The sequence below is a fragment of the Trichechus manatus genome, unplaced genomic scaffold (genome assembly GCF_000243295.1).
Source record: "Trichechus manatus latirostris isolate Lorelei unplaced genomic scaffold, TriManLat1.0 scaffold00061, whole genome shotgun sequence".
In the NCBI taxonomy this organism is placed as follows: Eukaryota; Metazoa; Chordata; class Mammalia; order Sirenia; family Trichechidae; genus Trichechus; species Trichechus manatus.
Genome location: NW_004443997.1, coordinates 14,588,486 through 14,614,144, shown reverse-complemented (window position 1 = coordinate 14,614,144; position 25,659 = coordinate 14,588,486). Strand labels below are relative to the sequence as shown.

General features: G+C 46.1%; 1 protein-coding gene across 1 annotated transcript in view; it reads left to right on the top strand.

Annotated features, from left to right (window-relative positions):
• The window catches only part of ATP2A2 (ATPase sarcoplasmic/endoplasmic reticulum Ca2+ transporting 2), a 51,935-nt gene extending 30,091 nt beyond the window's left edge, over positions 1-21,844 (top strand). The window contains exons 7-20 of the mRNA XM_004379088.2: positions 467-552; positions 1,745-2,209; positions 5,346-5,434; positions 5,886-5,988; positions 7,018-7,149; positions 12,430-12,552; positions 12,648-12,866; positions 14,083-14,418; positions 15,817-16,037; positions 16,493-16,695; positions 18,000-18,085; positions 18,386-18,519; positions 19,065-19,182; positions 19,279-21,844. Coding sequence (XP_004379145.1) covers positions 467-552; positions 1,745-2,209; positions 5,346-5,434; positions 5,886-5,988; positions 7,018-7,149; positions 12,430-12,552; positions 12,648-12,866; positions 14,083-14,418; positions 15,817-16,037; positions 16,493-16,695; positions 18,000-18,085; positions 18,386-18,519; positions 19,065-19,182; positions 19,279-19,548 — 2,585 coding nt within the window. The 3' untranslated portion in view covers positions 19,549-21,844. The remainder of the gene's footprint in view (positions 1-466; positions 553-1,744; positions 2,210-5,345; positions 5,435-5,885; positions 5,989-7,017; positions 7,150-12,429; positions 12,553-12,647; positions 12,867-14,082; positions 14,419-15,816; positions 16,038-16,492; positions 16,696-17,999; positions 18,086-18,385; positions 18,520-19,064; positions 19,183-19,278) is intronic.
• Positions 21,845-25,659: the final 3,815 nt, after the last annotated feature.

Sequence of the window (25,659 nt, the reverse complement as noted above, 5' to 3'; positions counted from 1 at the left end):
TTGAGGTGAACAGTTGGAGCCACTCGGATTGACCCTGAGTTTGAAGCCAAACTTAAGGTATTTTAAAAGTTAGTCATTGACACCATGTGGTCTTTGCAGTGCAACTGCAGGTTGCTGTTTAAGTACTGTATACACACAATACATGTGTTATAGTAGAAAATGATACTGAAAATAAACTAAATTTGAGTAGTTACTCCAGAAAATAAAGGCAGTTGACTGGGATTTTACTTCAGAGTTAAGTTCCTGCATTTTGAAATTGTATTCATTTTAATCCTGACAGTAATTTTTTCCTGTAGAGTTAGTTTCTATCAGTAGAGGCTGTGTTTACTTCCTCTGAATGAATTGGGCCTTTTGTCCGTTTCCCGTACTGGGCATATTGTGGAGTGGGGTGAGCTGGCAGGTAGGAGCGCTCCAGGTTTGGTGTGGACAGCACAGAGCTAACCGGCCTATCTCACAACTTGCCTAGGCGAATCGGTCTCTGTCATCAAGCACACCGACCCCGTCCCTGACCCACGGGCTGTCAACCAAGATAAGAAGAACATGCTGTTTTCTGTGAGTCCTTCATAAACTGATTTTTATTTGGCGCTGTTCTCAAGGTGTTTCAGTAGTCACTGCCTCCCTACAGTGGCCGGGCTTAAAGAAGAGGTGGTGATTGTTCCAAAGGGCGGCGCTTCTCTGTGGTCAGGCCCAGCTGGCAGCAAACAGCAATACTGTGTAAATGTGGAGTGTGTGACTTTGTGGTTTTTTCAGTTGGCTAAGTTTTTGCAGGGGGTGGGGGGGAATGATCAGGTCAGATATCTTTTACGTTCTTACCTGTAAACATAGTTTTAAAGCTATAGGGTCACTATGAATCGACTCAACGGCAACGGGTTTGCTTTGGGTTTCTGTGGAAAAGCTTTAGCCTGTAAAGGATGTTTTCAAAATATCCATGATGTCTGCTGCTTGTATGTAGTTAACAAAAAAGATGTGTTTAGAGAGAGAGCAAATATAGCAACACAGTAATTAGTGAGCCTAGGTGAAACTCATATGGATGAGTTTTCCATTGAACATGTGGATGTTTGATGCACTAATTCAGTTTCTTTGTTGATTTGAAAAATTTCAAGTGGTAGGCTTTTGTGGTTTAATGTAGGAGACTAACCACCCGTAGTAAGTGATGTACTAGATCATTAAAATGAACATAAAGAAGCAATGTCATTATAATGTAAGGAATTAAAATGGGGCAGGGTGAGAACTCTCGCATTTAATTTTGTTGAATTTGAACACTGGTGCTTGAGTGGAGGTCGTAAGGCGGCACACCCGTGGGGCTGGTTGACTTACAGCTGGTCAAAGTAGGGGAGTTTGAGCTGTTGCTGCCAGAGGTGGAGGAGAAGGCTTAGGGGTTGAGAGAAGTGTGGAGTTTGAGAAACCGGGGAATGCAGAGGCGGTAGAACACTGCTAAAGCCCGAAGCAAGTCTGCAAGCGAGGTTCCACTGAGAAGCAGAGATTCCAGGGGATTCTCTGTAGAGCTTCACTGTGGGAAGTAGGTGCCTGCATGGAATTGGAATGAGGGAAAGACCTGCCACCTTGTCTTTATGAAGTATTGCTCATTAGCAGAGTTGTGTGGCTGGTTGCCTCAACAGTAGCCACAGAAAGACCCAGTAGAATATGCGAGAGAAACCGGGTGCCTTAAAGTCCACAAAACCAGAGTTGACTGGTCAGTCAGCTCTCCATCCTCTGACCCGTTCCCCCTCTGCTTCTGCCCCAGGGCACAAACATTGCAGCTGGAAAAGCCATGGGAGTGGTGGTGGCAACTGGAGTTAACACTGAGATTGGCAAGATCCGGGATGAGATGGTGGCAACGGAGCAGGAGAGAACGCCCCTCCAGCAGAAACTGGATGAGTTTGGAGAACAGCTGTCAAAAGTCATCTCCCTCATTTGCATCGCAGTCTGGATCATAAACATTGGGCATTTCAATGATCCCGTTCACGGAGGCTCCTGGATCAGAGGTGCTATCTACTACTTTAAAATTGCAGTGGCCCTGGCTGTTGCAGCCATTCCCGAAGGTCTGCCCGCTGTCATCACCACCTGCCTGGCCCTTGGAACGCGCAGAATGGCAAAGAAAAATGCCATTGTTCGAAGCCTTCCCTCGGTGGAAACCCTTGGTTGTACTTCTGTTATCTGCTCGGACAAGACTGGTACACTTACAACGAACCAGATGTCGGTCTGCCGGGTAAGATTCATTTAAGAATCTTTCCTGCCTGTTGTTCTTTATCCATCTTAAGAATCATCCCTCATACAATCAAAACCTTTTATCTATAATTTGATAATAATTTGATACCTTTTTATGTACTTTAAACAAATTCCATTGGGTTTGGAGCCTGGAGCCCAAGATAATTTCCAGTACTTCAGAGGAATTAATAATTTAATTCCTAAAATTACTTCATACAATACAGGACCTCTACACAGCCGCCATTCTTGTATTAGGGAATTGCCTTATAGGCGTTCTGTAAATGGCTCTGGTGGTTCTATAAAATTTAATGTCCCTAGGTTTGATTTAAACAGCTTTGTAGCCAGAGTGTAACTTTCCAAAAGGTCAACATCTACTCGAACAAGCATAGTATGAACACGTGTCAGAGATTTTATTTGGTTCATTAATGAGGAAACCATTATTAATGGCAAAACTGGTTACAAGAGCACTTGAGGAACTGGGTGTCCATAGGCCAAGAAAAGAATAGTAGAAGAGGATTGCTAGGTTAGATTACAAACCTGGCTGGTGTCCTACAGGACAAGAAAATTCTAGGTTATCTTCTCTACAGTGCACAAATCCAGGACTTAATACGAGCCCTTAATTAATAATAAATAGCAGAGTCACACAGTGTTCCATTTCCCTAGAAAACTAAATCACCTCTGTTAAGTAATGCTTCTGTAGGACATTGAGAGGCATAAGTCATCCTCTTGGTCCTGTTTATAGGTTTGGGGTAATTTTTCTTATCACTGGAAATAATTTTAGTTTTAACGTAATTAAACCTCTCTGAATCTTTATTAACGTAATTAAAACCTCTGAATCTTTATCTTGCCACTTTTAAATTCTCTGTCTAGTCCAAACCCAGGTTTAGAATTGATGGATGGGTGTTTAAAACAAATAGGGGTATGTGGCTCTCAAGTAAGTAGGCTTCTGGGTTTGTCCTACATTTCTTCAGTAGCTGAGGGATTTGACTGATCTGCTTAAGTTCTCACTCCTTGGACCCAAAAAAGGTTCCCTTAATTGGCCTAAAGCTAGTTTTGTCACATTGGTTGTTTGGGGGGAAGAGAGGGAATTTCATGCTTAATATTTAGTTCTCCCTCCGTAAATTGTTTAAACTTAGCCTGAAAGCTGTAATTCCTCAGTCTTAATTCCTCAGTCTTTATTCCAGGAAAGTATTCCAGGAAAGTAAGCAGTGTGTGAAATTATAATGACCAGATTTTCAAACTATGGAAAAAATTGAGTCCATTTTTATAATAGTTATTCTTTTTAGTCTCCTTTAAATGGTTTGATTTAAAATGTTTTCTTTTGTTAAAGAAAAACCTGGCCTGCTCTGAGGTAGGTGTTGTGTTCCACCTCAGCACCAGAAACTGGTGCTCATCAGTATTCCACGGGAGGCGCCTTGCAGTGTGTTGCGTAACTGCCCTTGACTTGGGGGCACGTTCATCATGGAGCTCCTGACTGGTTTCCTTGCTCACAACCTAAAATAAGTGCATAAGTCAGTGTGGACTCTATGAAAAGTGAAATTCTTTGGGCCTATACCAGTGTTGTTAAAGAAATAGCATGGTGTGTAATAATACCAGCTTGATTTGATACTGGTTAGTGCAGTTAGTTTTCACACGTGACTTTGACTCTTAATGGCAGTCTTGCTCAAGAGGTTAGAAAAGTAAGGCTTTTAGAGGTTAAGTGAAAAGTCTGAGTGTCACATAACTTTTAATAAAAGGTAAACCTGTAGTTAATCTTGGTCCTCTCTCTTCCACTTAATTGTGTGACCTTGAACACATCATTTAACTTCTATACTTTGTCTCTGCTACAAAATGCCAAACATCTTTGCAAAGAGCAATTTTGACAAGCTTTATTTTTTAGGTATTGTATTTGTTAGAAAAAATACCGTAGGAGTCAGAGATCCTGCTGTGTCTGACTCTGGACATGAATCTCTTCCTCATTGGACATGCTGTGTGCTTGAACTGTAACCTTTATAAGAGTCATTGCATGTTTTAAATTCCATTATATTTTTAAAAAATCATTTTGTATATCATAGCGTTGATTTAGTTCTGAGTATGCTTTTGAAATGAAGCCTTTGGAATTTAATATTTAAAAGTATGTGCTATATAACAGGTAAATCTTGAAGCAAAAGAAGTTATTTTAAAATACAGATTTTCTTATTGAATATGAGTGTGAGTGCTCTGAAAAGACATTTTTAATGCACAGCATGGCTCTTCCTGATTTTTTTTAACATTTTAAAAATACCTCGTTGCAGAATGGCTTGATCATATTATTCTTAATTGCCCATATTTCAGAGAGATTTTGGCATGAAAATGTACAAATGAGGCATCATTTTTTTTTCTTTGTTTTTTAAGAAAAGCTTGTACAGTTTCATTTCAATATGCTATGAAATGAAAGCTTATTATTCCAAACTGGGCTTCTGAAATGAAAAATTGGGAAACAAACCAAAATATATACGTCATCCTTAAGAAAGTTGCTCATGTTAACTTTATTCTGTAAAATTAGGAATTGTTTTCTGAGCGTGCTTCTGCCTGTATTGCCCTGGGAACATCAGTTCTGAGGGCTCGTTACTGTATACATGGTGTTGTACAGCTGCATAGAAAATGAGCTTTTGCCACAGTAGAAATAAGTGGGAAGGAACAGAGAAGCTGTTTGTCTTATTTTACTGAGGGAATGTTTACTCAACTCTGAAATGTGAGTTTTTTCCTCCCAGGCTTTTACTCTAAGGCAGGACTACCTGATCCCAGTTTCTTAGCCAGCATTTGAAATGTGGAGTTCAGAGCATTCTGGAGGGCAGTGCTGTCTTTGGAAGTGATGTTTTTGCTGGCCCAGAGTCCTCCTAACTCGAGTGTCCTGTATGTAGGTTGTCCTCTGTCTTTGGTGCCACTGCTGCTTTTTACTAATTCATCACATCAGTGATGGTATTTCTCACAGTTAAGACTGACGGGATGGGGAGGCATCTGAAATAACTAAGGGACAACACTTCTCATGCTGAGCTTCACTTAATGACTCTCGTTAAAATTTTTCTTAAATGAGAATGGCTTTTTGCCTTAAGCATATGCTCTTTTCTAGTTAATAGTTGATTCCTTTTAATTGCTGTTATACTTTTTGTTTGCAGATGTTCATTCTGGACAGAGTTGAAGGAGATAGTTGTTCTCTTCATGAGTTTACCATAACTGGCTCAACATACGCACCTATAGGAGAAGTGTGAGTAGCCCCCTTTACCCCATTGTGGCAGGGCTGGTATTTGTATCGGTTTGCAGTGTATCTAAAAAGCTAAGACAGCTTTCTGAACGTGACTCACGTAGCTACCCATCGTTAGAGCACTACTCCCCCCGCCCCACGGACACACACACTATGGAACTATAATGCACACTTGGAAAGAGAAAACACAGTTAAAAGCCGGTGGCCTTTTTCACCTTCATTGCCTCGAAGCTGAAATTTTCAAATGGTGTTTCTGTTTGTTCTTCACTGATACCAGTGGTCGGGGGGAATTTCCCAAGAATTTTGGGTCTGTCCCAAAAATTGAGTCCTGATACCAGAAGGTTTTTGTTATTGTCTAGCGTTGACTCTACCATAAGCTTTCCAAGAGCGATCACTTAAAATCAGTAGCTATGGCCAGACTGTGCTCTAAGGGTCCTTTTTTTTCTTTTGACAGGCATAAAGATGATAAACCAGTGAGATGTCATCAATATGATGGTCTTGTAGAATTAGCAACTATTTGTGCTCTTTGTAATGACTCTGCTTTGGATTACAATGAGGTAAGAAATTAGACCTGGCTATTCCTAGTTCATGGATCCTTGGTGGCACAGTGGTTAAGAGCTTGGCTGCTAACCAAAAGGTCAGCAGCTCGAATCCACCAGGCGCTCCTTGTAAACCCTATGGGGCAGTTCTGCTTTGTCCTGTAGGGTCGCTGTGAGTCGGAATTAACTTGACAGCAACAGGTTTGGTTTTTTTAATTATTATGCCTAGTTCAAGGGTGGGGTGGGTGGAATGAAAATCCAGCCGGCCCTGCCTTCTGCCCTTTTGAAAGTAAGAGTTCCTGATTTTAATTCCCCTTTCCATTCAAGGGCCTATCTATATCAGGGCCAGCCTGACCTAGCCAGAAAACGGAACACCTTGGTATGTCCTCTGTAACTGGGCCTTGCAACTACTTAACTGAGAGTATAATGAACATACTGTCCTGGGCTGTTTCGAGTATAGTTACTAGTATGGTTATTCTAGTATAGTTACTAGTATGGTTATCCTAAGTGAATGAAACCCAAGATGGAAAATATTTTCATGAAAACACAGGGTATTTGATTGTGCGTTTTAAGATGAGTAACGTTACATCTTTGAGGACAAGGTGTGGCTTAGAGGGTAGTTTTGATACTAAGATAATAGAAAATTTAACCAATGGAACAAATATTTAAATAGTGAGGGAAATCCTTCGGTTTCTATCTCAAAGTCAAGGCAGTCCCCATCAGAATAGAATGTAAACTCTTTCAAATGATAAGCAGTGATAAGGACTTACAAATACCATGTGAAAACTCTACTTAATAAATACTGTGATTAGTGACTTCTTAACATTTAAAGGACACGAAAAACCTAATTATTATAATAAGAAAATGCATACCTGTGCTTTGAGCGTATTTTATGTATCTGGGTCACGTCCTCCATCATGGGATAAAAATGGCCCATAGACTAAAGATGCCTGGAGGACAGGTGTCCTTCTGTGGAAAACTTTTTATTAAAGAGAAATTTGTCTGTTCCCTTCCCTTTGCCACTTTCCCCACCTTCACCCAATACAGGCGAAGGGCGTGTATGAAAAAGTTGGAGAAGCTACAGAGACTGCACTCACATGTCTGGTAGAGAAGATGAACGTATTCGATACGGAATTGAAGGGTCTGTCTAAAATAGAACGTGCGAACGCCTGCAACTCGGTCAGTATTAGAATTTGGTGTGTTGTTCATGTTGTCTGTCAGTAGTCACACCGTCTATCTCCCTAGTCCATTTACTCTCTTACTATTTAGACAACAGGTTATACCTTGTCTCCTCAAACTCGCAAAACTTGCAGTATCTCCTTCCCCACATTCACTCTCAGGTAAAATGGCTTTGCTGTCTGCTACCAAGAAAGTAAAAGCAGTCACTAGGTCGTTTCCACAAGCAGCCCCTGTGCCCACGAGGTCTGCCCTCACCCCTCCCTGTGCATCAGTGTCAACTTCCCGTCTCCACTGGGTCTTCATCAGCATAGGAGAAAAAATGGTTTGTTCTTATCTTTAAACTTTTTCCTCTGTTCAGCCACCTCACTTCTTCCTTTCCCTTGACAGTAGAACTCTTCAAAAGAGCTGTTTTGTGTACTCTCATTTTACTGCCCCCATTTTTTGAATCCACGCCAGTCCATCTTTTGCCTCTATGAGCACCTTCCTTGTCAAGGTCACCTTATGCTGAAGCCCGTTGCCGACGCGTTTATGTGTATGCCCCTGATAGCACAGTTAAAGTACACGGAGTAACAACTGACAGAAGTAAAAGGAGGAGACACAACCACGGTCAGAGTTGGCGACTTTGACAGGGTAATTTCTGTCTCAGCGAAGCAGATGGACAATGAGGAAGGCTGTGGAAGGCTGGAACAACACTGTAAATGTCTTCAGCCTGCTGTGCAGTCCTGTCACGCTGCTCCCACTGGGCTTTTCAAATGCATAGGGAACATTCACCAAAACAGACCCCAGCTGCTGGTCCACGAAGCAAGACTCGGTAAATTACAAAGGACTGCATTGGTACAGACTATATTTGCCAGCCACAATGGAATTAAAGTAGAAATCGATAACAAAAAGATAACTAGCTGATTCCCCAAGTGTTTGGAAGCTAAATAATCCGCATTTAAAATCCACCTCAAACTAGAAAACCAGCAAATTAAATACAAAGTAGAAAAAACTAATAAAGACAAAATCGTAAATCAGTTAAAAGCAACTTTATACGTATAGATTTGACTACTTAGAAGAAATTAACACATCCCTCAGAAATCAAATAACTTCCACAAGAATTTTCCAGGCCTAATTGATTTCATTGATAAACCGCTAAATATTTAGGGAAGAAATAACACCACCTTTACGCAGACTCGGATAATAAAGAAGAGAAAGAGGAAGAGGGAACGTCTAACTCGTCTGGTGAGGCCGGCGAGCCCCGATCCTGACGCCTGACGCGGACACTGCAGGGAAAGGCAGTCGCACACGGCGACTGTCCCTGAGATAGATGCACCAGCCCTAAACCAGCGACAGCAGACAGAGTCAGATAATACGTTAAAAGGCTCACACAGCATCACCAAGCCGGATTCCCATGAATGCAGTTAGTTGAACATTCAAGTCAGTGTGGCAGCACCAGGGGAAGCAGAGCATGGTGTGATGGTGGCTGTGGAGGGTTGCAGGTCTGCTGAACAGACAGTGGCCTGTCAGCCCCTTCTCTTGCCTGTCGAAGCCGCCATCACTAAGACCAAGGCAAGGATGGGGGCCTCTGCAACCACCTGCTGGACTTGAGCCTTCGTGATGTGAACAAGGCCCCCATCAAGGAGCTGGCTGCCCTCCCAAAGGCCACCAGATTAGATCTGTCCTGCAGTGAACTACTCTACCGTGGGATTTCTGTGGCAAATCCAGACCTAAGTGAAAAGCTACAGCAGCTACCGATGGACTCTGGCCACCTCTAGTCCCCAGGTCTCAGCAACGGGCTGCCCACCCCGCCTGCCTCTTTGCTCAGCTCCAGAGCCTGTGGTGGCTGGACCTGAAAGACAACTGTCCTCCTTTAGCCTCTCCTGGCCGAAGCGCTTGCTGATGACCTGGATGAAGAACAGCGTGCAGACAGGTGAGAGTACAGGAGAGTTGTGCAGGCTGGCCGGGAGCGAGAGAGGCAGAGGGGCCATGTAGGGCCAGACTGCAGAAGCAGGAGCGGACAGACAGGGTATTGGAGAAAGGAGGAGGATGCCCTTGGAGCAGCTGAGCAGGAGCACATAAACCCTCGAAGGAAACAAATCAAGCCCTGGAATCTAAGTCTCGCTCTCACCTCTGCCAGCCACCCCCCTGGGAACATCCCCAGCCCTGGGTTGTGCAGAAGCTGCTGCTGCTTCTCTGGGTGTTAGGTGGGCTGCTGGCTTGTTGGGTCATAGCTGCAAGACCTTTCGGGGGCCCCTCTAGACCGGCCTCGGCAGTGACCTGTCCTTGACACCTGCCTGCCCAGCCTGGAGCGTGGACTCATGGAATTGGGTTCTGCAGGTCACACTCTCTTTTTAGTGCCAGACCTGCCTGCCTTCATCAATGGCTGCCAGTTGGTACTTGAGACTTCTTTGTAGGGCTTCTTTGTTCTCAGAGTTCCCTGGTTGAATAAGGAAAAATGGGAGGTGGGCAGTAAACCAGATCAGATGTTCCTACATTCCTAAAGGCTGAGGCCTGGTGTGAGGAGAGGTGGATACAGCCTTTCTGGTTGTTCATGCGAAGCTGTGTAAGGGCGAGGCTCATTTCTACTGAATGGTAAGCTGTGGCTACCTTTATGCTTTCGTGTGTCACAAATCCTTTTATCTAGCCAGTGTGATATTGGGGACTAGGGCGACACCACAGTCAGAGCAAAGCCAGCCCAGATTGGAGAAGGGGCAGTATGTGCACCTGTGTTCTCCCAGGCCTCGGCCATTCAAGTATTTTAGTGACCACACAAAACCTCAAGCTGTGAAAAGGGCTTCAAGATGACCATCCAGCCCAATCTGAGCCATGACCTGCCTGTGGTCTCCCAGCTAGTGTCGGGCAGAACCGGACTCTCACTGCATTGCCCTTCTTGTCCTTTACATCATTTTGTCAGCTTTATGACGTCCTTAGAGAACAAAACTCAGAAGAATTGAGTATAGAAGTATAGATTATGTCACAGTAGACAGATTCATGATTCACAAATAGAAGTCTCAGAGCCATGAGGGTCGTGGGCAACTCCTGTGGATTCTTGCCCCATCTTAAGTGGCCTCCGTAAAACTGGGACAGTCCAGGCTCCTGCCTCCATTTGAGAGCAATGACCTCAACTAACAACAGCCACCTCTTTGATCACCAACAACCAAGGAGGCGAATCCTGGCAGAGCCACACCACCTGTGCCATCTCTTACTAGGTGGTGTGACTAAATACCTCGGAGGCAACCTGAAAACTCAGCTTCTCCAGACAGGTTTAGAATTGCTTCATTCAAGACCTGGAACTGCACCTCCTCATGGCAATAAACAAGTAGCCTCCTGGGGCTGACGTGCGGTGCACAACCAGGGATGCACAAGCCAGGGCCAGGCTGGGCCTGCTCTCAGCCGCCGGACCCGCTGTTTCCTCGCTCCTCGGCTTCCCTGCCTTATCCTTTTCACAGCAGCTAGAGGAAGCCATCAGAGATGACTGCGTCGTGGTGCTCAGTCACTGGGGAAACGCCTTGCCTCTCCTCAGAGACAGGGCAGGGTCTAAGCTTTCCGCCCTAGTGGGCCACTGGACAGCACGACCACTCCTGACCATCCTGATGGAAGACGTGACTTTGTTTTTTCTCCCCCGGGGTCGCTCTGCTGCAGGGTCCACACCTTTCTCAGAGTCACCACACACCCCTTTATTCTTCCTCCGGTTAGCTTGTCAGAACACATGGGTAGGCACAGTGATTACACCTTGATCCTCTGCTACCGGAGGTGGCTCAGGATGGCTGAGTCCACCCAGCCTAAAAACCCAACCTGCCGGCATCAGTTACACAGCACCTGAGAAAGGATACTGAGGTCCTTTGGGGTTTCTTTGATTATTATTAAATATTAGTCTTAGTGGAAAGAAAGAAATGTAATTTACATCAACCAAATGAAGGCAGAAAACCATTATAGTCATCTCAATACATGCAAGAACAGCTTCTGTTAGAAATTTAATCTTTGTTCATAATTATTCAGCAGACTAGGAATGCAAGAGCAGGTCTTCAAGCTGATATATTTATGAAAAACTAATGTCATGTGCAGTGGTGGCAGGAGAAGGATTCCACTGTGAACTTTTCTGCTCAGTACTACAGGGGCTGTCCTTGTCTGCGCAGTAAGGCAAGAGGGGAAAGGGCAAGAGGGGAGATGAGGAAAGGAGGAAGGGAGCGGGGAGTTGTAGGCGGCAGGATTTGTTCCTTGAAAACCCTGCAGGGTCTAAGTCCATGGTTAGTTCCCACCCTGATCTGAGCTGACCTATATCAGTTGATACTGCTGATCTCTCACAGCACCGTTTCACCTGATTCCAGGATACCACACTGGGGTCCCCCCACACTGGCTGCCTCCTTGGGCCCCTTTGCGACAGGTGGTGAGGCTCCAGGGCCTTTTCTGTCTGTAGTTATTCCCAAGTCGGGTCTTATGTATTGTCAGTGTGCCAAAGTCTAATACAGCAGTCACTAGCCTCACAAAGCTATTTAAAGGAAGTAGAAACGGGTTCTCAGGCACACTAGCTAGCCACATGTGACTGCTACGTGGACAGTGCAGATGGAACATTTCTGTCGTTGGACAGCCTTGCTTGAGCCTGACCGCCTCCACCCCCCTCCAGTGCTGTCACCTGGTCCAAGTCACCACCCTTGGATTGTTTGCACTCCCCTTCCGCCTTGCTTCACACAGCAGCTGGAGCACAGAACCCTGCGTTGTCTTCCCGTTTATAAAAGCCAGCTGCCTCGTAGCAACTCTCAAGAGCCCACAACCTGCCTCTGCCGCAGCCTGCCATGGCCTCTCCAACTTCCTCCCTGTTTCTCTCTACAAACTCTGCCGCCCCATCTGACCTCCTGGCAGCACCTTGAACGTGAGCATGCACTTGGCCTGTGCCCACTGTTCTCTGCCTGTCGTCTTACTAAGGCTCTCCCTGACCCTCTATTTATAAACATTGCAGTCTACAGGTACACAATGTTCTGTCCCCATTCTCCATTGTATGCTGGCGAGTCAGCCACCCCATGTGACAGAGTAGAGCTGCCCCATAGTTTTCTAGGCTGTAATCTTTATGGAGGCAGACTGCCACATCTTTCTCCTGTGGAGCACTTTCTCTATTTTACATTCTAGTTTCTCTCTCCCAAACTAGAGTGCAGGTTTCAGGAGAGCAAGAACGTGTCTGTCTGTCCATTGCTCTGTCCCTGATGGCTGCCATGTAACATGCACTCAGTGGAACATTTGTTGAGTGAGTGAAATTTTTTTTTAAATGGTTGTACAAATAATTGCATATTCTCTTTATAATAGGTCATTAAACAGTTGATGAAAAAAGAATTTACCCTAGAGTTTTCACGCGATAGAAAATCTATGTCGGTTTATTGTACACCGAACAAACCGAGCCGAACATCAATGAGCAAGATGTTTGTGAAGGCAAGTACACACCCTGAAATCGAGCCGTTCTCACCAGGACCAGGGTCCCGCTTGAGCCAGCTAACAGAATTGTTCATCCGAACCTCTATTTCCAGGGCGCTCCCGAGGGTGTAATTGACAGGTGTACCCACATTCGAGTTGGAAGCACAAAGGTTCCCATAACCCCTGGGGTCAAGCAGAAGATCATGTCTGTCATTCGGGAGTGGGGCAGTGGCAGCGACACCCTGCGCTGCCTGGCTCTGGCCACTCACGACAACCCGCTGAGGAGAGAAGAGATGAACCTGGAGGACTCTGCCAACTTCATCAAATACGAGGTGAGTGGTTCTTGGTCTTACCCTGCATGCTCATCGTGTGCAGAGAGCTTGCCTTCAAGTAAAAGGTCAAGGTTTGGGGCTTTTGCCAAGAAAGAGGTGGGGTGATTTGTTCAGCCATGGGCCACGTGCGTCAGCCTTAAAACTTAGGTTCCTGTATCAAACATATACTAGTTAACATTTTAAGAAAAGGCTGTTACTGTAAAAGTAGAATAATCAAGATGTCAGCTACATGAGCTTGTGAAACCTGTTTTGCAAATTTCATGTAGATAGTTATTTTTGTTTTTTTTTTTAATTAGGATTGTTTGAAAATATTCATTAGTTATTGAAGGTTAAAATGTCCAGGTTGAAAAAAGTCCGTCTGCTGCTTTTCTGCTCATAGTAGATGTGGGCCCCTAAAGCTTTGAATGAAATGAACAAGCTTTGATGGCCAATTTCAAGATGTTCTTACTACCAGGGTGTTTTTTTTCCCCCATTTCACAACATTATGAGAGTTAAAGAATGATTTGGTAACAAGGGTATAGTGGCTTTTTTAATTTTTTCTGATCAGTTGGAATTGATACTATTTTATATCAATATTGTGACTTTTATTCTTAGATGATAAGAGTCAAGTAAAATTGGAGAATTTTTTTATGTCATAAGAAAATGCAGAACAACTGGATGGTGCCCAGGTACCATTTACTGAACATTTTGATCAAAGTTTCTATAAAAGAATCCTGATCAAAAGGGGGAAAATACAGAACAGAATTTAAAATTCTCGTGGAATCCAGCTTTCTGGAACCATGGAAGCTGGATGAACCCCTGAAACTACTGCCCTAAGATAATCTTTAAACCTCAAACCAAAAATATCCTGACATCTTAAAACCAAACAATAGTTTGGCTTAACTAGTCAAGAATGTCTGCCTTGAGCATTGTGCTCTTTTAAGATCTATCTATACGGGATGAAACTTAGGGGGCAGCAGGTTCATGTTAGTGGGGGAGGAGCAGTTCAGAAAAGGAGGGTGAGAATGGTTGCACAACTTGAAGAATACAATCAATGTCACTGAAGTGTAGATGTAGAAAATGTTGAATTGGTATATGTTTTGCTGTGTACATTCTCAACAATAACAAAAAAGTATTGAAAAAGAGAAAATGGACAATCTTTTGCTCTTGATGTTGAGGTGGCGGGGGGGGAGGGCAGACTTTCCTATTTGAAAATAAAGCGATTCTTTTAATTCAGACCAATCTGACCTTCGTTGGCTGTGTGGGCATGCTGGACCCCCCGAGAATTGAGGTGGCCTCGTCAGTGAAGCTGTGCAGGCAGGCAGGCATCCGTGTCATCATGATCACAGGGGATAACAAGGGCACCGCTGTGGCCATCTGTCGCCGAATCGGCATCTTTGGGCAGGAAGAGGATGTGACATCGAAGGCCTTCACAGGCCGGGAGTTTGACGAGCTCAGTCCCCCGGCACAGAGGGATGCCTGCTTGACTGCCCGCTGCTTTGCTCGCGTGGAGCCCTCCCACAAGTCGAAAATCGTAGAGTTTCTTCAGTCTTTTGATGAGATTACAGCTATGGTGAGTATCCTTGGACAGTACCCTACGGGGTGATTCAGATTGCACATACACAGCAGACTCTAATTTTGACCATTAAATGTTTAGCAGTAGCTCCCCGATTTGTAATTTCTTGATTTTGTTTTAATCTGGGCTACTTCTCTAGAATCCTATTGACCCATAGCTGGCACGATGCATGTTGCCTGCAGGGAAGATCCTAGAATAGTTTCGGACCCAGAAGTGCCTTCTGAATCAGTCAGATAGATAGGAAATATTTGGTGACGTCTGGTCTTTGTCTTGGTTAAAGTATACCTGTGTTTTTTATCTTAAATTTTCTAACAGTTGCTTCAGGGTGTAATTAAGTTAGCGTTCTGTCACCCAGCCTTTGGCTAACTCTGCCTTCAATAAAATGTCCTGGTGAAATGTTTTCTCAGTGCCTGCTCATGAAGCTGTTTCCTGGCTTCTTCCTCTCCTGATTTTCAACCAGAATTAACTTGTTACCACTTTGCTTACCACTTTGCTTTCTACATTAACTTTTTAAAAAATTAAATTTTTTCAACCAGGTGTTCCAGTTGTATCCCTCCCTTGCCCCTTTTCCTCCCTCGCCTTCTCCCAGAGGTAGCACCATTCTGAATTTGTGTACTAATAAAGTATTAACACGCAGACCTGGGAATGACTTTATGTATTTGTAAACAGTATTTAGTATTTTTTTTTTTTATTGTACTTCAGGTGAACGCTTACAGAACAAATAGTTTCTCATGAAACAGTAGTACACATATTGTTTTATGATTGTTTTTTATGACATTGGTTAACAGCCCCACGACATGTCAACCCTCCCCCTTCTCGACCTTTTTTGTTGTTGTTGTTGAAAATACACATAGCCAAAGATACACCATTTCAAAAAATTTCTACATGCACAGTGCAGTGACATCGACTACGCTTTTCCAGTTGTGCTGCTATTCTCACTTTAGATGAAGGCTTACAGAACAAAATAGTTTCTCATTTAAGTATTTAGTATTTTTGCATGAGTTCTTCATCTTCACTGCTTATAAGCTGCTTTCAGAAAACAAATTTTACGTGGAGTGTGAAATTGCCAAGTGAGGCTACAAACGGGACTCCAGAGGAGAGTGAACTAAGGGAGCTTCAGATTTATCTGGACTTTTTATGAAAAAACACCCCGTAGAGCAGTGAAGATGAAGTGCTTATATCCACATGGATAATCTCAAATAGAATGGCTGCAGACCATGGAAGTATGTACATTATACCATACAATTTATCAAGTTCAGAAACATGCATAAATACTGCATACTGCGTACAGGCACACAGATACCATTCCCCAGAGACCACGGCTCGGTCCCTGTTCTGGCTCCTCCTGGGTGTTGGGTGCAGATGTCTGTAAACCCGGCTGTGTCTCCCTTGCAGACAGGGGACGGTGTGAACGATGCTCCCGCTCTGAAGAAGTCTGAGATCGGCATCGCCATGGGCTCTGGCACTGCCGTGGCCAAGACCGCCTCCGAGATGGTCTTGGCCGACGACAACTTCTCCACCATCGTGGCTGCTGTTGAGGAGGGACGGGCAATCTACAACAACATGAAGCAGTTCATCCGCTACCTCATCTCGTCCAACGTCGGCGAGGTCGTCTGGTGGGTCTCTGACAGGGCCACTTCTCTTTCTGTATCTAGCTAGGACTGGAGACTGTGCTGACTGGCTTTCATGGTGCAGCAGTTTCTGGTCTCTGTGTGTGAGGTGGGGGTGGGCGGGCAGGACACAGGAATCCCTTGTGATGGTCCTGGTACTTCTGGTCCTCAGAAGGGCCACCCTGGCCGCCTTGGTGCACACAGAAAGGAGCCCTTCTTAGTGTAGAAATGAGTTTAAATTAACCATATAAAGTGGCACAAAATTCGTACCCTCTAAAAGTTAGCTTTAATTAGAAATTGGGTATAATGTTTAATGATTGCCCAAAGAATTTTCAGCCATTTCAGGCAACCATTGTTGCTGTCCCTTAACTTTGTGGAGAGAGGAGATGGGTGGTGATGCTCATTAAAGTAGCAGCCAGAAATAAGCTGAGGTCTTCCTCTTCTTTCCTTGGTGGGAGCAGTATTTTCCTGACAGCAGCCCTGGGTTTTCCTGAGGCTTTAATTCCTGTCCAGCTGCTCTGGGTCAACCTGGTGACAGACGGCCTACCCGCCACCGCCCTGGGCTTCAACCCTCCTGACCTGGACATCATGGATAAGCCGCCCCGGAACCCCAAAGAGCCGCTGATCAGTGGGTGGCTCTTTTTCCGTTACCTCGCGATTGGCTGTGAGTAGCTTTTTAGTATCATTGGGTTTTAAACAAAATGTCTGTGGGACTAAATTTTGTCATGTCACTGGTTTTGTAAAAATCACCTTTTTCTTCTGTCCCGTTAGGATAGCAAAAAATGTACGATGCTGTCTGGCATTTAATGAGCTGCTTAACACCACGCGGTACCTTACAGTCTGTTTGTAGTTAGTCCCTTATCTTAGCATTCTTGGCCCTTCCTTGGCTTTTGTGAATGAGCAACCACACAGGGTTTTCCAATTTAGCTGTACATGCCAAGGGAGAGGAAAAGGAGGGAAACCCTCAATGAGCTGGATTGACACAATAGCCAACACAGTGGTCTCGAACATACCCACCGTCATAAAGGCAACACAGGACCGGGCAGCGTTTCGTTCTGCTCTCCATAAGGTTGCCATGAGTCGGAGCCAACTCAGCAGCAGCTAACCACAACAACAAGCAAAGGGATACGCAGACCACTCAGGCTGGGCCTGCCCTCTTCAAGCTCGTAGAGGAGACTTGAATGGATAATAACCACCAAGATATAAAGCTAAATACCCATCCCCGTGATTGGTAAGAGAAGGGAGCTACGCGTTTATCAGCAGTGAGCCCCATGCACGCAGTGGGCCCCGCCACAGGCCAGATTATGTTCTGCTCACTGTGTAGCCTTCATCCTCCTGACCCTGGGTGCTGGTTCTCTTCCCACCTTATAAGCTAGGAAAGTGAGGCCCAGAGACTAAATAGCATCCCTGGGATCTCATAGGAAGGTGCTTTGTTGTGTCTTGATAGTACCTTGTGTCTTACCAGACTGGGACATTATCTCATTCTGAAGTCTTCTGCATAATAACCGTCCTGCAGTCAAGCTCACTGGGGTGGGGAGGGTTAGTTCCAGAGCCGGCTTCAGGAAGTGCCAGGCTGCTCTTCACGGGTGTTGCCACGTAAGGGCTCTTCCGTCCCTCCAGTGGCATCAGTAAAAGTGGTCTTGGTGTGGTCTGGTCCTCTGGCACTGTTGCCCTGTGTGGGCCACACATCTGCCTGCAGCTGGTGAAAGACCAGCACAGCTTGGCAAAGCTTGACACAGGTTTCAGTGGGTTCCTTTTGTCACAAATTCTGGAGAAAAGGTTGGCTGGTTCTTCTGTGCCAGCACCCCCTCCCCCTGCAGACCTCCTGTGGTCAGGCTGCTGTGGTGGATGTGAGTGTGCAGTAGCTGGCTGGGGGGAGTGCACAGCTCAGTTACCCTGACACACTCTCCTCCGTGTCCTTGTGGGGCAGGAGCCACGTTTGTGAGCACTGTGACGTTCTGTCCCCAGGTTATGTTGGTGCCGCTACCGTGGGTGCTGCTGCATGGTGGTTTATCGCTGCTGACGGCGGTCCACGGGTTTCCTTCTACCAGCTGGTATGTAGTAGCCACCTTTTTCCTGTGCCTTAGCTACAAAGCTTTGAGTCGTCCTTGACCTTTCCTGTGGTTTAGGCATCCATCAAACAACTTTAAGGCTTGTACAATGAGGTTGCTTGTACAGTCAGCAGGTTGCATCTGAGGTTATTCTGAGGGACCAGGGCTTCTCTGGGAGATGGGTAAAACCCCACGGCTCTTGTGTACACACGTGGGTCTGCATTCTGGGCTTGGTGTGGATTAGCACGTGCACTTTGGAAGGATACTTGGCTGATCCAGAACTTGACTGGCATTCTGTTGCAGAGTCACTTCCTACAGTGTAAAGACGACAACCCTGACTTCGACGGAGTGGATTGTGCAGTCTTTGAATCCCCATACCCGATGACAATGGCGCTTTCTGTTCTCGTAACCATAGAGATGTGTAACGCCCTCAACAGGTGAGTGAGTGAGTCTTCATGGCGAGCCTCGGCAAGTGCTGGGACCGCAGGGCGCTGAGGGCTGTGAGTCACGGCTGACTGAGAGCACAGGACAGAGCTTCCCTCCCAAAAAGACAGGAATGAGCAGCACCAGTTTAAAAGCCGAACATCGTCACCTTGGAAGAAGTGGGAGCTAAGCCACGTGCTGCCAGGAGTTCGTCCTGCGAGACAGTGGGGGCCCAGAGGAGGAACTCTCCACCCCGCGTGCCGGTACCCGTGGGGAGCAGCTCTTGCCCTTTAGCATTGAGACAAACAGTATCATCCAATTAAGCCAGTGACAAAAATGGAAATTTCTAAATAGACTGTGCCGAGGGCAATTGAAAGCAGCTCCGAGCCTGCCAGAATGGAATCTGCTGTGCCGAAGCCTAGATTTGAAATTGGAAGTTTGTCCTACATTTGAACAATCCCTTTCGTCACTTTGCCACAGGAGAAAGTGGTCAGTGGAGTCGGGTCAGGGCCCAGTGCAGAGTGAGCGAGGTGCCTCACAGACCTCTCCTTGTCCACAGCTTGTCTGAAAACCAGTCCTTGCTGAGGATGCCCCCCTGGGAGAACATCTGGCTCGTGGGCTCTATCTGCCTGTCCATGTCCCTCCACTTCCTCATCCTCTACGTGGAGCCCCTGCCTGTGAGTGCCGGGGTCTCGGGCCCCACGGGGCCCGGGCAGGGTGGGCGCACTGCTTCCCATGAGACGGCCGCCTGAGGGGGCTTCTCTGTGTTCCAGCTTATCTTCCAGATCACACCGCTGAACTTGACCCAGTGGCTGATGGTGCTGAAAATCTCCCTGCCTGTGATCCTCATGGACGAGACCCTCAAGTTCGTGGCCCGCAACTACCTGGAGCCTGGTAAAGAGTGTGTGCAGCCGGCGGCGCGGCCGTGCTCGCTCTCGGCGTGCACCGACGGCATCTCCTGGCCCTTTGTGCTGCTCGTTGTGCCGCTGGTGGTCTGGGTCTATAGCACAGACACTAACTTCACCGACATGTTCTGGTCTTGACTGACAGCCTGGCCTAAAGAAGATGTCTAACTTAATCAATTAATTTTTTTTATTGTTTAAAGCAACTGTCTATTTCTGCTGAATTTTCACATGAACAGATTGGCTGGTGAAGGAGGTTTCATACTCTAGATTTTGTTTTGCTTTTTTCTGACTCCAGTGGGGCAGGATTTTCCTTTTTTATACACATAATTGAAGTGTCCATTGACATGTACAGAGAACTAACACTATTTTATGCAGATATTTTTTTGTAGATGAAAAAGCATGTACAGTGTTCTGTTTGATACTCGTCCTTGTATAAAAAAAAAAAATAGCTGAGCCAGCAGACATTGTCAGCAATTAATTGGCAGCAGATTTTAGGCGAGGAATGTGTGTGGTTTTTTCTAAAACTAAATAGCATGTGTTGTGTCTTTTGCATGATCATCTGGATTTAATTTGATATCACAGTCTAATTTTATTCATAAGCCAATTTTTCTGCACTGAGCAGAGTACTGCTACCTCAGTCAGTATTTTTTGGTTTGTCACTTCCTCACCCTCGGCCCCTCCGCTCACCTCCACTCCCCACCCAGCTTCTCCTAGGATTTCGATGGTTCTGTTTACATCAGTCTTTTTAACAAGAGGTATGCCTGTTCTCGCTTGTGCAGAAAACATTGTTCCAGATTCAGTCTACTGGGTTTGTGGCCCCTCACGTAGTTTCTGAGGTTATTTATTTAAATGTCTAATGTGTTTTATTGTAACCGGCATTTTTTTTTTTTTTTTCTGGCCAACATTGCCTATTTCCATGGCACTTCACAGTCTAGTTTAAAAAGAAAAATAAAACATTTTAAATGGACAGAGAAAAAAATAACTGTCTTGTTTTTAACTCTTAAATGGCTGAGCTTTAAATATCCAACTTTCTTCTGCATTCTTAGCTCAGAACTGTGGTTAGTACCCCTGTGCTCAGTGGGGAGGCCCCACCCTGCTCAGAGCTGGCCGCGGGAGTTTGACTTAGGCACAGGCGCTAGTTGTCGTCTGTGGTACGCGTGCGTTTTCTGCGAGTTCCTGCCGGCCTATTCGCCTGCTTAGAGAACACGAGGGCAGTGTGCGTGTGTCCGTGCGCATATGTGTTTTGTAAAATGTGTAAATAGCACATGACCAAATGAACATATTGTATAGAACTATTTTTATTTTACTGTGGCACTAACCACCACCATCGTCCTATGATAAATGTTTGCGCATGTTCCGAGATCAGTGTGACCTGCAGTGTGTAAGTCATTAACAGTCCTAACTGTGGTGTTTTTCTCCAATGCCTTCCAACATTCATCAACTAAAGTGAGTATTTGAGTATTTTCTTCCCTGTAACTTGGATGCTTTAGTCTACAGGTGACTGTCAGAACATGAGATAGCTGTGTGACGCTAATGAATCAGTAGTGACTTCCTTCACCCCAAGCGAGGTCCGTGTCACTCTGCTGTGCCAGCACCCCTCCTACAGGGATGGTCTGTGGCAGCAGCCGGGTGGCACGAGAGACTGCTCAGTGCTAGCTGACAGACGTGCTCTGTAGATGCCACACGCTGCCTAGGACAGTGGCTCCGCAGGATGTCTGGGAGGGCCACGCCAGGCAGGCTGGGGGAGCGGTGCTGGTCCAGGGCTAAGATGAGGATCCATAGAGACGTGTCTGCTTCTTTTGATCTTTGTTATCGGCAAGGACTGGCCCCAAACATTGGTGCTTTGTTCATCAGGAAGCAGAAGGCTGGTGAACACAGAACCAGCTGCAAACCCCCAGTCACCAGGCTACTTTTAAAGAGATGCCTTGTTTTGCCTCTCTGGGCCAGGCCCTTGGTGGCCAAGACATTTCTCCCCAGGGTGTGTTAAGCACAGGTGCCAGCTCGAGGCTCCGCTCAGCCCGCATCAGCCCCCCAGCCCAGTTGTCAGCATGAGCGCGGCCCAGTTTGTATTTGAGGTGGCAGGGAAGGGGCTTCAGTGCTGGTCACGGGGCCAGCAAGATGTGATGCAAACACTTGGCCTTTGGGAGGAGTTAGCAGGAGGTCAAGCAGGCCAGGTGCTGCAAAGTTGAGAGGTGGGAGTTTAAGGGGACACACAAGTGGAGCGTGGAGAAGGCTCTGCATGCAGGGTCCTGGCCCGCTGAGGCTCTTGGGAAACGGAGGCTGCCACGGTTAGCATCAGGAAGCGGAAAAGGAAATACGTCGAGTGAAGCATTTTTAACTGCAAACCGAAACGGTGTCTGGGCGGGGCACTCACCACTCCCCAGTGGAACCAGAGTGACAGAGCCGAGCGCACTGACCACATTCCTCGTTCTGGCCATGCTGTGGGGGTAGGGCAGCTGTAGGACCTCGTCTACCCCAGTGATGGGACCGGCTGTGGCCCCTGCAGCCCCTGGAGGTGGTTTGGGCACCCGCTTCCCTGGGTCTAGACAGCTGAACTGAGAATAGACAGACCCACAAAGACAGGGAGCCCCCCCCCAGGCCCTGCACCGTGGTCTTGGGTGTACCCCCAGCCTCAGGCCTCTCCTGCAACAAGGAAGGGTTCAAAGAGGCCCACCCCTCAGCAAGTGGACCGGTGGCAGCGTCCTATGACCCACTGAACACCTGCTGTCAGGCAGCCCTTGCCTAGAGAGGCAGCAGAAGCCCCTCCTGTCTGTCCTGCTTCCACGCTGTCTCTCCCAGCCTCCCCAATAGGGCTGCGCCCCCTGCCCAGGGCCCTGAGCGCAGCGGGCAGAAGCGGCGGGGTAGCTGGCCAGCTTTGTTCACCAGCAGCTGCTGCCACGTGCACCTCACAGTGGTCATGGCCGTGTGGTGGGCAGACCCCATACAGATCGTGTATGCTCACCGCCAGGGGTGTCTGCAGCTGTCATGAGCTCCATGTTACCCTTTGACCTAAACCACCGAATTCTGTGCAACACCCCCGCCCTGCAGTTAAGGGCAAGGCAGGCTTCAGCTTGGGTGTCAGCAGGGAATGGAGACCATGAGCCTGACAAAGCCATGGCCCCAGGCAGGGCAGGACTATCCCCAGCAGAGGCTGCCCAGGGGGCAAGGGGAGAGCCAGGGGCTTAGCACCATCACTCGCTGCTCCCCTCTGCTCTGTGTTCTTAACCTCTGCACTGCTAACCAAGCCCCCTTCCTGTGGCCTGTCTATCTCACTGCTGTGAAACACCTGAAACCTTTTCCTGAAGCGCCTGCCTGCCTGTGGGAGCCTCCTGCAAGCCGGGGTGGCCTTTGCTTTGCAGCCAGAAAGCCCGAGGGGTGTGTGTCACTGAGCCAGGGCTTCTGGGATGCTAGCCTGCTGGGCGCGTCTCAGGGATCGTTAATCAGAAATGCTGGTCTTAACCTCACAGATCAGACTGAGTGTCCTTTTCATCTGTCACTGTTAACCTTAGTCTTGAGTAAACAGTTATTCGAACATTTCTCCCCTGTGTTTCATAAAGCTGATTTCCTCTCTCTTTCCTTTTCAGCAATACGGGAGTAACCGCTTCCTAAACCATTTTGCAGAAATGTAAGGGTGTTCAGTTGCGTGCATGTGCGTTTTTAGCAATACATCTACCGACCTCTGCATGATTGATGTTGGGGGACAGTAGACAAGCTTCCCCGACTTGTTGTGTGTTATGTGGAGGAAACGTGTATTTCCAATGGGGTTTTTAGCTTTTAAATCGAAGTAATTACAAATGTACAATTTAGCTTAATGAACCAGAAAGGCTGTCCAGAGAAGTTTGGTTTCTTTGCTGCAAGAAGAATGAGGTTCTGAAACCTTATCCAAGAACTTAGAAGCCATCAGCGAAAGTCTCCATACTTCTCTGTGCAAAATGTCATAGCTTATATAAATGTACAGTATTCAGTACTCCGCTGTAATGCATGCCTTCAGTTGTAAGTAGCCAGATTTCTCTACGATGTCATTGAAATATGCCACTTTTTAATTGGCCCTGTACAGTTTGCTTATTTATAAATTCATTGGAAACACTACAGGTGTTGAATGGTTAAAATGTAGGCCTCCAGTTCATAACTCGGTTATTTTTTGAATGTGCAAACAGCTAATTTGCACTGTATTAAATGTAACTTATTTAATGAAATCAGAAGCAGTAGACAGGTGTTGGTGCAATACGAATATTGTGTGCATTTATCTTAATAAAATGCTAAATGTCAGTTTATCACAACGCATGTTTGACCTTAGACTGTAAATAGACATCAGTTGTTTATTTCTGTGCTGTAACAAACATTGCACAGACATGGTTTCAGGTAAATAAATCTATTCTACGATAAACTCTTGATGTGGTGCCTCTTCCCTGTGGGCAGGGACGGGTACGTGTGGGTCCCCCAGCTTTGTGCCTGGGGGCATGGTGGGGGTGGGCAGAACAGAAAGAAGCTGTACCCCTCTGGTGGATAAAAGGAGGTTCCTGGACTTAAATTTTTAGCTAGGAGAGCATGTCGGTAGCATATGAGAGCACGTGTTTGGGTGAAACAGGACCTATAAAATAGTCCCACCCTGGCTCCAGACTGTCTGTCAGCAACTTCACAGAATGTGGCGAGAGGCTTCTAACACTGCTCACGTGCAAAATGCAAAGCCCTGCACGCCCTCAACAGGTAGACGTCCCGAAACAGGTCCTAGAATTATCAAAACAGGTCCTGGAATTATCTTACTATATAACACGACGAAAAGTACACCAAAAATGTTGAAATAACCAGAATCACTCAAAATCTCCGCTGCTGCCCGTGACTTAACATTGTTGTGGAGACATTGCTCACTGCAGTTAGTCAAGAGAAGGGGAGGACGAATACCGAGGAATCGGCCAACACAACCAGGGGTCACAAAACTGGAATCAGGAGAAACACCTCTTGTTCTTGGATAGGAAACTTTCATAATTCAGGGAGAATTCACATCTTAATGCAAATGATTTATAATTCACAGATTAATGATATATAGAAATATCAACAGATTTTAATCAAACGGGGTGATTGTAACGTGAGAAAGAACTAAAAAAGCTCCAGAGCAGCAGGGAGGTCCCAAACCTCGTTCAGACCTAAAGCTACAGTAAGCAGGTGCACTTTCGAGAAAGGTGGCATTGCAGCCTGGTGTGTCAGAGAGGTTATTCAGTATGTGGGTGACCATCTTGAGAAAATCTAGTTGAACCCTTCCTTATACCCAACAAATTGCAATACATCAAAAGATTTGAAAAAAAAATGAAACTGTAACCCACAAAAGGAAAATGATTAAATGATATAAACAGGAGAAAAGCTGAGTGGCCTTAGGAATGTGAAAACATGCCCAACCCCACTGGCAAATAAAAACCACGAGGTACTGTCCATCAGACTGACAAAAAACAGGTCTGCCTATACCAAATGTTGACAGGACAAATAAATACTGACACAGCCACTTTAGAGAGAGAACAAGATGCTCTTAACATAGAACCCAGCAGCTCCACTCCTAGATACACCCTAGAGAGTGTTTACGAAAGAAAATGGGAATGACCATCAGCAGGGAAACGGGATTAGCACGTCGTGGTATATTCAGACCACACACGACGGCGTTGAGAAACCAGAGCTACAGGAATCACTGTAGATAAACCTCAGCAGAGCACAGGAATACGGAAACTAGAAAAGCTTAAAATATGCAAAACCATTCCATCTCATCAATGACTGGCTCTCAGTGAGGCCCGGCCAGTCTGTGAGGTGAGGTGCCCTGCTTCAAGAAAGTCAGCAAAACAAATCAGCTAACCAAACCACTGTGAAGGGTGGCCGAGTAAACAGCAGACCAGTAACGAGTTTGCAGACAACAGCTCTGAGGATGTGAAACCCCAAATTGGGAGGGAGGGGTGGAGATGAGGCGGCGGGCCCGGACATCCCTTACACCGGTAGTAGTGTCTGAGTGGTGTGCATACGCTGCTCATTATGCCTGTTCGCATGTCTGAGGTTTTTTTTAAGTGAACATCCAAGCATGTGGAAAGTGAAAGGCCTTTTGAAGCATGACTAGAAATACATGATAAAATGACTACAAACAATTTAAATTTTCTAAATGCCCCTCTCAAGTCAGGAAAACAAAGCTGAGATGCATACAGGCAAAGGACTAACTTCCTTCCAGTTTGATTGGCAAAGATCAGAGTTTGACAGTGATGTGTTCCTTGCAGA